This window comes from Miscanthus floridulus, chromosome 14, assembly GCF_019320115.1.
Source record: "Miscanthus floridulus cultivar M001 chromosome 14, ASM1932011v1, whole genome shotgun sequence".
Lineage (NCBI taxonomy): Eukaryota > Viridiplantae > Streptophyta > Magnoliopsida > Poales > Poaceae > Miscanthus > Miscanthus floridulus.
This window is the reverse complement of record NC_089593.1, coordinates 72138995-72152828: the sequence shown is the minus strand read 5'-3', so window position 1 is coordinate 72152828 and position 13834 is coordinate 72138995. Positions and strand designations below refer to the sequence as shown.

At 43.9% G+C, this 13834-nt stretch overlaps 1 protein-coding gene and 1 long non-coding RNA gene across 3 annotated transcripts; one reads left to right on the top strand and one right to left on the bottom strand.

Moving 5' to 3' along the window:
* Nucleotides 1-2660: 2660 nt before the first annotated feature.
* LOC136505370 (uncharacterized) lies at nucleotides 2661-6111 on the bottom strand. 2 transcript variants are annotated; one of them, XR_010771182.1, is made up of 4 exons: nucleotides 5587-6111; nucleotides 4398-4566; nucleotides 3440-3923; nucleotides 2661-3076 (listed from the first exon to the last, which is right to left on the bottom strand). It is a non-coding gene; the product is annotated as an uncharacterized lncRNA (long non-coding RNA). The 2 variants fall into 2 exon arrangements; XR_010771181.1 differs by having other exon boundaries at nucleotides 2661-3923.
* A 393-nt stretch (nucleotides 6112-6504) lies between these two features.
* Nucleotides 6505-7347, top strand: LOC136505971 (classical arabinogalactan protein 9-like). Its single transcript, XM_066501101.1, has one exon. It carries the CDS (start codon nucleotides 6505-6507, stop codon nucleotides 7345-7347), a length of 843 nt encoding a protein of 280 aa, XP_066357198.1.
* Nucleotides 7348-13834: the final 6487 nt, after the last annotated feature.

The window sequence follows — 13834 nt, the reverse complement described above, 5'->3', positions numbered from 1 at the left end:
CGACCAGACGCTGGGGTTGCTGCGTCTGGTCAGTTTGAGCAGCCACGTCCGGTCATCACTTGACCATTGAGATTGGGCGATCGATGTTTGAAGCCGATGACACATGGCAAGTATCGGCGACCGGACGCTAGGGTCCTGCGTCCGATCGAACTGACCGGAGCGTCCGGTCACCCCGTGTTTTGCCCAGTAAAGGGGTAACGGCTAGTTTCGCCCGTGGGGCTATAAATAGAAGGTGGCCTCGGCCATGGCTGGTGCTGAGCACCTTGGGGGACTTGGTGTCCATGCTTGAGAGTGCTTGGGAGCCCTCCATCTCATATATGCTTGATAGTGATCATCCGATTGTGTGAGTGAGCGATTCTAGTGCGATTGCATCGTGAGGTTGCATCGAGAGGCACTAGGTGATCGAGTTGCAAGCTGGTGGTGCTTATTACTCTTGGAGGTTACCACCTCCTAGACGGCTTGGTGGTGGTCTCCGTCGAAGCCCGAAAGAAGCTTGTGCGGTGCTCCGGAGAAGAGCTTTGTGAGGGGCATTGTGCTCGCCCCGCGGGAGCTACGAAGAGCAACTCTAGTAAAGCGTGTCATTGAGCTACCCTCACTTTTGGGGTAGGTTCTTGCGGTGCCCGACGTGCGGGCTTGGCGGGTGATGCCAATTAGCTGCCGAACCACCAAGTGAGCGGTCGACACAACGGGGACTAGCGTGTTGGCAAGCACATGAACCTCGGGAGAAAAATCACCGTGTCAACCTTGTTCTTCCCGTTGGTTTGCAATCCCCTTTCACAAGCTTGTATTTATATTTCATATACATTATGCTTGTGTAGTTGCTCTTGTAATTAGTTAGCTTGTGTAGCTTACTAGTTACCTTCTTGCTTGTGTAGCATAGAAGTAGCTCCCTTGCGTGGCTAATTTGGTTTGTGTAACCTTATTAGTCACATTGCTTAGTTTGTGTAGCTAAGTAATTGCGCTCTCTAATTTGGCATTAGTTGCCTTGTTATTGAGCATTGCTAGTGAGCTTAGGTGGCTTTGTGCTTTTGCTTACTAGCTTGTGTAGGAGCTCCCATGTTGCTTGAAGTACTAGTTGCATAGGTGAGCTCTAGCTAGCCCGACACTTTTGTTGCTTAATTAGTATCTTTGGAAGGTGATAGAGAACATAAATAAAGGGGTGTAGTCTTGGCTAGACCGATAGTTTTAATTCCGCGCTTGTTTCGGTTAGCCGACGCGATTAATTTTAGAAAGAACTATTCATCCCCCTCTAGTCCGCCATCTTGACCTTACACGTTGGCGGGTAGGCCGGTAGGAGCGGGCCGTGGCGGCACGCACCGGTCCCAGATCTACGCTGGGTCGTGGTCGAACAGGCCGTGGCTGCAGCCGGCGACCGAGGAGATGGAGGAGGCACCCGCTGGCCAGCGGATGGAGGGAGGGGCGACGCGGCTGCGCCTCGCTGTGCCCGGTTTGGGGATTCACTTGAGGCGGTCGAGCGTAGGTGGAGGAGATGCTCGCATGATTGGAGGAGATCGTGCGCGCCGCGACGGGGAATCACGTGATTGGAGGAGAGTGAGAGGGTGAGGGATTTAGGAAGGTGGAACAGGAGGTGTCGTGATTTCGTGGAGCCGGGCGGGATTTTTTTTCCGATGATCACGATTGCAGTTCTTTTCATAGTTGTTTCCTTTTGAAACCACGGGAGCGAGGTTTGTTTCCTTCGCAAGGACGGGCGTAGGAGCGACGGGTGCTGGATCGCAGTAGACAGAACTATGGACCTACGTTGGAATGTTGCATAAAAAAATGTCAACATTTTGTTCTTTTTAGTTGTGGGAGCCGTGGCTGCAGCCGGCGGCCGAGGAGAGGGAGGAGGTGCCCGCTGGCCAGCGGATGGAGGGAGGGGCGACGCGGCTGCGCCTCGCTATGCCCGGCTGGGGGATTCACTTGAAGCGGTCGAGCGTAGGTGGAGGAGATGCTCGCGTGATTGGAGGAGATCGCGTGCGCCGCGACCGGGAATCGCGTGATTGGAGGAGAGCGAGAGGGTGAGGGATTTAGGAAGGTGGAACAGGAGGTGTCGTGATTTCGTGGAGCCGGGCAGGAATTTTTTCCTATGATCACGATTGCACGTTCTTTTCATAGTTGTTTCCTTTTGATACCACGGGAGCGAGGTTTGTTTCCTTCGCAAGGACGGGCGTAGGAGTGACGGGTGCTATATCGCAGCAGGCAGAACTATGGACCCACGTTGGAATGTCGCACAAAAAAATATCCATGTTTTGTTCTTTTTAGTTGTGGTTGATTCAAGGCATATAGAGACTAGCCCACTTGGGAGTCTGGTTACGCTTCTGCAAATACTTGGAGAAGTACTTTGCATTATTCCTCCCACTTTCCAACAAGCACCGAATCTGTTCACTCTTTTAGTACTTAAAAGGGGGATGGTTGACCCATCGATCCTTGCAACACGAAGAGGGACACCAAATAATCCAGTTTGAATTATCTGCTTGATCCATATGCTCCGGTGGATATTAATAATAAATGGATTGAAAAGGAGCATCATCGTATAGGTACTATACTAAAATTTCACTGAACTGAACCCAACTGATGACCTATAGATTCAGAGAAAAATATAAATACTATACGAAGAGTGGAACTAATTGATGGGCAAGAGTGATCTTCACACATGGCAACAGATATAGAAATTGAGTCTATGTAAGTTATGTTCCAGTACAACAAAATTTGGTCCAACAATCCAGATTGTGACAATCCGCTTGAAAATCACTGAAAAAGTAATTCGCATATGCACAGGCATATCAGCATATGTACTTGCAGCTACCAACAATTATTCAATGTTTTTGTCCCTTGCATGGTGGCACGTGGCCTCTCAAACCTGGTTGGACATTGCGCCACAGCACGTAGAAGAAACAATTTTGCTTCTAGTCATATTTTGCTTCAGTCTTGCAAAGAAATACTAGCATAAACTAAAATTGATTCAATCATATTCACTTGGCATCTGTATCCTGCACACTGAAGACCTTTCACAAATAATAGTTCCTTCTGAAGCCCAGATCTTCTCCATTGCCTCTTTTGAAGATTTATTAAGAGCCTGACGAGATGATATGTGCAAAATATTTAAGAACCCAGATACTTAACATTTAAGCTATTCATTATAATTTGTTTGGAGGGCAACTCAAAAGCGTAGAGATGCAGACATGATTAAATAAAAGGCATAATTAAAAGCTGATAAGTGTACTACTATTTTCTCAAATATTTGAAGCCTGGATATTTCATCTTATAGAGATGCAGTGCATGTTCCATAACTGCAGAAATAACCACTGTTTACTGCATGTTCTAGTGCAAATACGTACCAAGTAATGAGCCAGTGAACAACTGGTGCAGGATATCATTTTTCCACCACGAGCAATTGTCAAGTAGACTAACTATTAACTGAAATACCTTTTCTACTTACCAATTAGGTAAAGGGCGTACCCAGTGCAGAGAGCTCCCGCTCTGTGCGGGGTCTGGGGAAGGGTGTCAGTGGCAAGCCTTACCCTTGCCTGTGCAATGCGAGGAGACCACGACTCGAACCCGGGACCTTCCGGTCACAGGCGGTAAGACTCTACCGCTTGCACCAGGCCCGCCCTTCAGGCTTCCCTGTGTGTGTGAGGCCATTCCAACAGAGAAGCACAAAACTACTTGGAATAATTGATGCCAGGAATCATAGAATGTTAACCATAATGGCAGCAACTACAACTATAAGCATGGCAGGGCCAGGTTATAAACGCATTGTCAGATTTTATTCAGACAGATAAAGGTTCTGATTTCAGACATGTAGTGTGTACCTAACCAAGATTGAATTAAACTTGAGGGACGGCTTGCTATTTCAGATGCAGGGTGAACTCAAAGAGGCAATAAACCTTGAAACTGAACAAATCAATAGTAGGGCAAAGCTCCTGCAAAAATATATCAATCCCCAATCAGAGCAAATAAAATAGAATGAAACTGAACAAATCGGTGGTGAGCACACAGAAGATTCTAAATAGTATAGCTCCTAAATAGTACAGGCCCCATGGATTATTAAAATAAATTTGAGATGAGATGCAAAAGTGACACAAGATAAAGTAGATGCATGTAACATGCTCAGTTGTAGTGTTGTTCTTGTTTTTTTTTAAAAATCTTACATCGCTGCAGTCCATAGGTCAGGCTCCATGTATATTTATCGTTATAAATTCTACTCCAGCATAATTTTAGAAACAAAACTAATCTCTGAGGGGGAATATGGTCTAGGATCTCATGCTCTGAGTACAGCACTAAACCAAAATGACATACCTTAAACTAATAGTCACATCCCAGCAACCACCAGACTGATGTGATTCTTTACTATGCTGTACAGAAAAAGAATAAATAACTACCAATAGATTATTTACCTGTTTTATGAATAGATCTTTGTAGTGGTGAGATCACTATGAATCTCAGGCTCAATATCAACACTGGGTTTTATTACACCATGTTTCGTTTTCTTTTCCTGTGTATGGAGCTTTGGAAGAGGAAGGATCACATCATCAGCATTGGCTCAGTCAAGAGCAGTGACCGTTTCTACAAGAGAAAAAAAAAATCGAGATTCAGCCCAAGAGTATAGCTCCCACATTTCGTTTGAGACTTATTAATAAAAGTCAAAAGGTGCATCCATGCTTCGCCCATTTAAGAATTGCACAAATTTAGAGCACAAGCGAGTAGCTGAGTAGCCTGTTCGTTTCGGCTGAATTGGCTTATAAGCCATGGCTGAAAGTACTGCTGGCTGGTTTGGTGTGAGAGAAAAATACTGTTCAAGCTGTGGATTATAAGCCAGATACGAGCAAATAAGCCAAAACGAACAGGCTATTAGCCACTAAAAAAATTAAAGGTGTTATCATCAAAGAGAAGGTGAAGTGAAGAAGCAAGATAAAATTTTCAATATAACTAATGAGCATTCTCACTATACATTGCTATTTCACAGATCGATCATTCTTTGTCATGGCGGTTTGAATATTTGGCAAGAGAACTCCATCTTGAGAAATGCCAAAATTAATATCTTAACCATACCAAACCAAAAGTTAATCAAAAGATGTTTTCACTACAGACCCATAAGCCAGTAGGACATGGGCAGAATTAGGTCCATTCACTCCTTGAAGTTTTGAGACAACTATCGAGAATGCCTTACGAGATTTTTTTTAAAATATTTTCGTTGCTGGAAGAAGCAAAGGTCCTCAACTGGCCAGCTGCTGTTGCTAACATATTCCCATGGACGATCTCCACCCGCCGGATCCCGGCACAAATGGCGCTGGCACGGTCGCCGTTGCTTATTTTTTCTCACAGAAGCATTCAGCAAGCAGAGAAAAATTCATATCTTTTAACACTGCCATCCGACAAACAACAGCTATCACAACACAAGTGATTACAACGAAAGGAATGTACTTCTGAACATCCATCATATTCAGGGCAACTGTATATATTTCAATTCAAACAAGAAAAATACATTGTACAGGTTATTGGACCTGAGTATACTTGTAATTTGAACACTACAATCAATACAAAGGGAATACAAAGAGGGTCTTAATGGTTTAGTGAAAAACTTACATTCAGTACTGTGACAGGCATTCCGTCGAGAATCTGGTGGAAGCACCGGCAGAGGCACGCGTTCCGGCCAGTAGTGGAAGCCGAAGGCTGCGGCGGCGGGGCGAAGTGGCGGAGCACGCCGGCGGCCGGCCGTGTGCAAAACGGCCACATCTTTAGGGGCGCTGCGAGGAGAGCGAGTCGAGCAGGTAGAGGAGCGGCCATAGCGGACGCCGGGCCGGCACGGGCGGGTAGTTAGGATGTAGGTCGGTGAAGGCGAGCGCGTCGTCGGGGCGGCCCGAGGCGGCGCTTGGACTCCGCGAGTGCCGAATGCGTGCTCATCGGGGAGGAACGTGGGCGGCAAGGCGGCCGGAGTGGAGGCGGTGGACGAGATCCTGTCATCCTGGGTGCCGGCTAGGTCACTGGCACTCGGCGGTGGTTGCGTGAGGGGGGAGTGGCGAATTCTGGATGGATAGACAGCGCGCTGGCGAGATCCGACTTGGCGGCGGCGAGCGTAGCAAGCGCTGGGAGGAACCGGGCCCACGTGTCCTCTCGCGCGGACAGGGAGAGGCGGAGAGCCAGGCGACAAGAAATGCACACACTGTTAAGAATATTCTAATATTCCTAATAATCAATTAGTGGGCAATTAGCAACTGCTAATTGCAGTTACCATGACACTGAAAGGCGTCGGACGGACGGGACATGGGAGCGGGGCTCTCCCACGTTCACTGGAACTGCCCCATCGTGGGCATGTATATATCTATGTACTGTTCATCACTAAAGTGACACACCTTCACTTTTACTGTTCCTCTCTACTTTCTACTGTTCGTAATACAATACTACAACACGTTATCAGCGTTCTACCGCTGAGCGAGAAGGCCAGGAACAGTGCCTGAAGGACTTCGTGAAGACAGGAGATCGCTGGATCGATCAAGGTACACGATGCCACCAATGCCCTACGTACCTTCTGCAGCACTCATTCTGCGCCTCGTCTTCATGGTGTACTACCACGCGCGCCGCATTGGAGTCCCCTTCGACAACGACAACATCCGTGATTCCCTCCTCAACGCCCTGCGCAACCTCCTTGGGGAGGAACGTGGGGGAGCCAGGGAGGGCCCTGCTCGTCGCCGACGCCGTGGTCATCACGGAGCATCTGCTCCCGTGGCGCCAACCCAAGCAGCGGTTATAGTCCCTGCGTCCTGGAGTTCGGGCCATGGCGTGGCTCCATACCACCCACCATGGCCGAACATGGCGCCGGGATCCTCCGACTGGGTACCAGTTGCGCTCGCCGCCATGCCACCAGTCGCCGGACCTTCTTCCTCGACCGGTGCGGGCCCATCGTCTTCGGCTCCGGCGGCTTCACCTCCACCGGCGACAGGGTCGGCTACTGCAGCTGCGACCCCGTTGGCCAACGGAACCGCCACAGCCGCGACTCTGTCTCCGACGACGCCACGGCCTTGTGCGACCCTCGCTGCGCGTAGGTCCACGGCACCGCTCCGACTCTTCTCCAGGGAGGCCGGCGAGATCCTAGATCCGGCCCTACAGGCTCCTCCTCCACCACCTCCGTCCACTCCTCCGGCAGTGAACATCGCCAACCAGGCGGTGAGCCCGACCATGCGTCCGACCTGGATCTCTGTGCCGCATGGCCCATCCGCACGCGCGCAGGCGAGTCCTCGCGCGAACGGACGCGTCCCGGCGCTGGAGAACGGGCACGCTAGTCCACGCGCGAACGGCGGTGGTGGCGCTTCCTCCTCCTTGGGGGGGCATGCCCCTCCTTCCGCTTGAACTTCTACCAGAGGGGGAGGGGGAGCCGCTGGCCTCTGTCTTGGTCGCCATCGACTGATTTGGGGCCGACGTGCGGGCTCCTCCCCGATCTGCGCCGGCGCTCGTCATCGGCTGCAGAGGGCGCGATGGAGGGAGAGGAGGAGGGCGTGGCCCAGCTTGCGGCCTGCCCCAGCGCCGGCTGTGCTGTTGGTCCTAGCTGGGCCGGCTGCTGCTGGTTCTTGCTGGGCTGGCTGCAGTGGCCAGAAGCCATTTATCATTTATCTATTTTATTTCCGAATTCGTAAATTTCAGTAGTTTTAGTCTTTAATCCTTGTGTTTAGACTTTGTTAATTACTGCTATTCATTAGTATTAGTGTCTATGTTCTTGTGAGATTAGACATCTGATGTTTATGTGAATGTACAAATGTGTTTGTTTACATTGTACCTATGCAATTTCGAATTCTAATATAGAATGCAAGTATGTTCGTGTTATTCTTTTGCACTTTCATACTTATTTCGTTATTGCGATTTTTTTTTAAAATCACATACTCCATCTTAACGCTGTTCTCATTAGTTTATAATTACTGATGACTTGTGGCAATTATTTTATGCATATCTCTATTATTTTGAGATGAAAGCATTAGGTAATAGAGTCCAAGCAAAGGCTGCATTTAATCCTTTTTGGATTATTTTGCCCAGAAACCGTGCCATGGCTGTGATTTATTCACTTATTACTAAAGGTCTACATCATGTTCATTGGACTAGATGATTGCCTATATAATGTTTTGTTCTCAAAATAAAAGATTAAGACTAAAGAAAATTTATGGCTTACACTATTATAGTGATTACCATTGTTTAATCATTAATTTGTACTATACATGGTGTAGTAGAGTCTTAAGCATTGGCTGCGTCTAATTCAAAAATGAATTATTCAGCCTTGAGACCGTGCTTAGGCAGCAAATTATTTGCCTACTATTAAGATCTACTCTATGTCCTTTGGCATTTGAGATTATCTAACCATATATAGTCAATTGATGAGAGTTATGATTGAGGTTTACATGTTTATTTGTCTACCTTAGATTGTCTTAATCATGATGAGTTATGTCATTTAAATTAATTTGCATTTATTACAACATTGCTTTACCATTTGAATTTTAATTTACCACGTGTAAGTCTAATGAATCAAATGGTCCTACTTTGTAGGCTATGGCCTTAGCTAAGGAGTTCGATGAACTTGCCTTAGATGGCCACAATTACCCTACTTGGGCTTCGGATATCAAAATAAACTTTGCATCCCGTGGACTTTTGGCATATATAAATGAACCCATTGAGGGGGAGGAGCTTGATGAGCAAAAGAAGTTCGGGGCCTTAATGATTTTAAGATATTATATCCATAAGGATCTCAAACAAGAGTACCTTCTGGAAGAGAATCCCCGTACTTTGTGGCTTGCTCTTAAGGAGTGTTATGATTAGCAAAAGGTACTCATTTGGCCTGAGGCTAATCATGAGTGGAACCACTTGCGTTTGCAGGACTTTAAGTCTGTTGCTGATTATAATCATGCCGTTCATAAAATTTGCTCAAAGTTGAAATTCTGTGAGAAAGAGCCAACGGATGCCGATAAGATAGAGAAGACTCTATCCACCATGCTTCCCGCTGACCGAGTCTTGCAGCAGCAATATCGGGCTAGTAATTACACTATGTATTCTCAACTTATTCATACATTAACTCAGGCTGAGAAACATGATGAGCTTCTTATGAAGAATCATCACAAGCACCCCACTGGTGCAGCACCTCTTCCTGAAGTTCATAATGTACAGAAAAAAGTTAAGAATAATAAAAGGTTCAAAGGATCTTCTTCTGATGATCCAAAGAACAAGCCTGGCAAGCGCAAGTTCAACAAAAAGCAAAAGCCAAATGCTAAAAATAAGCAAAATGGCGAGGCTAAGTCCAAAAATAACACTAAATGTCATCGGTGTGGTACTTTCAACCATTTTGCAAAGGATTGTCGTACTCCTAAGCACTTGGTTGCACTTTACCAAAAGTCCTTAAAGGAAGCAAAGCAAGGCAAAGATAAAGAGACAAGATATGAAGCTCATTTCAATCTTGCTTCTGAGGCTATAAAGGAAGTGGGTTGTTCAAGCAAGGCTCTTGAGGAACCAAAGAACAACAATGCTCACAAGGATGAGAGGCTTCCAAGAACGGAAGACATGATCGTGGAGTTCAACTCAAATGACATGTATGGAAACTTCAACTGAAGATCTCAATCCGTAGTTGATATCTGTTTAATTATTATGTTAAGCAAATCAAGTGTTGTAATAATTTAAGTTGTGCAAACTCTATGTTCTTTGAGTTGTACATACTTGTTAGTGATGGGAGTATTGTGAGAATAAATATGTATTGTAATGTCATACTCATATGTTGGTATTGTAATACATTGTGTTTATGTATGTGATTCTATATGTTCAATAAGAAATTTTAATTACATTCTTATTTTACTATAGATGTCTTCTGATGTCAATCCTGAGGAGGAATTATGTCTTGTAGATAGTGGAACCACAAACACTATTCTTAGGGAGATGAAATATTTCCAGACTCTTAGGAAAAGAGAAGGAAATGTTATGACCATCGCTGGACGTGATGCTCTAATAGTTGGCTCGAGTAGAGCTACTATTATTCTCCCTATGGGTACGCAATTAACGATAGAGGATGCATTATTGTATCCAGAATCAACTCGTACCTTGTTAAGCTATAAAGATATCCATAAGAATGGTCTTCATGTTGAAACACATGTAGATAACAAAGAAGAATTCATTTTCTTCACTAGACTTACTGGATCTAGCAAACAAGTTTGTGAGAAAATTCCCTCCCTCGAATCTGGATTGTACTATACATACATAAAACCTATATCTAATGTTGCATATAAGGTAAATTTTCAAAATGTTAATTCATTCCAGACATGGCATGATAGACTAGGTCACCCTAGAATAGGGATGATGAGAAAAATTATCTGCAATTCATTTGGTCATAATTTGCATAAAGCAAAGTTCCCACAATCTTCGGATTTCATATGCACTACATGTGCATCAGGGAAATTGATTTTAAGGCCATCAACTCTTAAAATCAGAGCTGAACCACTAGAATTCCTTGAGAGAATCCAAGGAGATATTTGTGGTTCAATTCAGCCAATATGTGGACCTTTTAGGTATTTCATGGTTCTGATAGATGCATCTACAAGATGGTCTCATGTGTCATTATTATCGACATGCAACCATGCTTTTGCCAAAATATTGTCCCAACTAATAAAGTTGAAAGCGCATTATCCTAAACATCGAATTCAATCAATTCGAATGGACAATGCTGCTGAATTTTCATCCCATGCCTTTAATGATTATTGTATGGCAACGGGAATTGAGGTTCAACATTCTGTACCTTATGTACACACTCAAAATGGTTTGGCTGAATTATTGATAAAGAGAATTAAACTCATTGCTAGACCAATGTTGATGAATTGCAAGTTGCCTACTTCGTGTTGGGGACATGCAGTTCTGCACGCTGCTGAATTAATCCAACTACGACCGACTGCATATCATGAAAATTCCCCTTTGCAATTAGTACGTGGAAATCCACCAAGTATTTCCCATTTGTGTAAGTTTGGGTGTGCTGTTTATGTACCCATCTCACCACCTCAGCGTACCTCTATGGGGCCACACAGAAAATTGAGGATCTATGTGGGATTTACATCTCCGTCGATCATTAAGTATACAGAACCCCTCACTGGGGATCTATTTACGGCTCGGTTCGCTGATTGTATTTTCAACGAGGATCATTTTCCGGCATTAGGGGGAGATTTGTACCATAAAAATAAATGCCGGGAAATTAATTGGAATGCGGAAGGCATTTTCTATTCTGATCCACGTACTATGGAAACTGAACATCAAGTTCAGAGACTTATAGATTTGCAAAACATTGCAAACAATCTGCCAGATGCGTTTACCAACTATAAAGGTGTTGTTAAATCTTTCTATCCTGCAAGGAATGTGCCAAAAAAGTGGAGGTACCAAATAAAACCACTCAAATTATCCCTCTTGGAAGCAAGAGGGGGAGAGGCAATTCCAAGGTGCAAGATAAGAAACAAAAGAAAGTGGTAAACGAAGATCAACTATCTGTTGATGTGAATCACCTTGTTACTAATCAATATCTTCTAGAAAGATTTGATTTGATTCCTAGCCTAGTCATGCGCATAAATACTAAGGCTGGGACATCGGAAGGCCCTAAATCTATTATTTTGGGAAATCATGATGATCTATTAAGGGTTGATGAAATTACTATTAATTATATAGAGACTGGATAGTCTTATGATCGAAATGCTACAACTGTCGACATCTTTTTCTCTGAACAAATTGCTGAAATCCTTCAAAATGATCCAGATCCAAAATCCATGGTAGAGTGCAAGAAGCGCTCGGACTGGAATAAGTGGAAGGATGCAATAGAAACAGAGATAGCCTCGCTCACAAAACGGGAAGTGTTTTTGGCCGTATTGCCAACACCTCCTGGTGTCCATCCTGTTGGATATAAATGGGTTTTCGTCCAGAAACGGAATGAAAACAATGAAGTGGTGAGATATAAAGCAAGGCTAGTAGCACAAGGCTTCACGCAAAGGCCTGGCGTTGATTTCAACGAAACTTATTCTCCAGTCATGAGTGGCGTAACTTTCCAATATTTAATATCTTTGGCAGTACAAAATCGTCTGTCTATGCAGTTGATGGACGTGGTGACCGCATATTTATATGGGTCATTGGATTCTGAGATATACATGAAAGTTCCTGATGGAATTAGTATACCAAATCCTGAGGCAAATCACAACATGTTTTGTGTTAAGTTGCAGAAGTCGTTATATGGCTTAAAACAATCGGGCCGAATGTGGTACAATCGGTTAAGTGAATTCCTTAAACATAAGGGATACACAAATAATGATGATTGCCCGTGTGTCTTCATTAAGAAATCCATAACGGGTTTTTGCATTGTATCTGTATACGTTGATGATATAAATATCATTGGTAATGAACATGACATTAATGAAGCACGTCATCATTTGAAGGTGGAGTTTGAAATGAAAGACTGGGGTCAAACCAAGTTTTGCTTAGGTTTACAACTTGAGCATTTTTCATCTGGAATTTTTGTATATCAAGCTGCCTATATCCAGAAAATGTTAAAGAAATTCAATATGGATAAAGCTTACCCATGTAAAACCTCCATGGTTGTTAGATCTTTGGAAGTTGAGAAAGATCCTTTCAGACCAAGGGAGGAAGGTGAAAAGATTTTGGGACCCGAGGTTCCTTATCTAAGTGCCATTGGTGCACTGATGTATCTTGCTAATAGTACCCGACCGGATATTGCTTTTGCAGTTAATTTATTAGCAAGACATAGTGCCGCTCCTACCAAGTGTCATTGGGGTTGGAGTTAAAACTCTTTTTAGATATCTCAATGGCATAAGAGATCTTGGATTATTCTATAGAAAGAATCAAGATCAAAATTTATTGGGTTATACAGATGCTGGCTATTTATCTGATCCCCATAATGGCAAATCCCAAACTGGTTTTGTATTTTTAAATGGTGGAACAGCAATTTCTTGGAAATCATCCAAGCAAACTTTAGTGTCTACATCCACCAACCATTCTGAGATTATTGCATTATATGAAGCCTCACGAGAATGTGTATGGCTTCGCAGAATGATAGACCACATATTGAAATCATGTGGAATTGGTGCACTTGATGCACCAACAATTATCTTTGAAGATAATGCTGGCTCTGTGTTGTTGCAAATGGAATCAGGTAACATCAAGAGTAACTGACGAAAACATATCACCCCCCAATTATTTTATCCCCATGAGTTGCAAAAGAATGGGGAAATTGAGATTCTGCAAACTAAATCATGTGATAATCTTGCCGATCTATTCACAAAGTCCCTACCATATTCTACGTTTCATAAATGCATTGAAGGAATTGGTATGGTTAGACTTAGAGACTTGCAGAAATCAGGGGGAGTATCTCTCGATACTTAATCCATTTCACATCGTATTATACTCTTTTCTTTGTATGAGTTTTACCTTGAAAGGTTTTCTCATATAAAGTTTTTAACGAGGCAGTATCAGCATTATGTATGTCATATCATCTAGTTTTTCCCACTGGGTTTTTTTTAGGAGATGATATATTAAGACATTGCTATATGATTATCATGGTGTTTTCTCCTATATTTTCCCAACGGGGTTTTTTAAGGAGTTTTATCATGATATATCAATGTGTTCCTAAGTTTTTCCCACAGGGTTTTCTAAGGATTATAATATTAATGATTATGATGAACATTGGAGCTCCAGAAGATAATTGATTATGGGGGAGTGTTAAGAATATTCTAATATTCCTAATAATCAATTAGTGGGCAATTAGCAACTGCTAATTGCAGTTACCATGACACTGAAAGGCGTCGGACGGACGGGACATGGGAGCGGG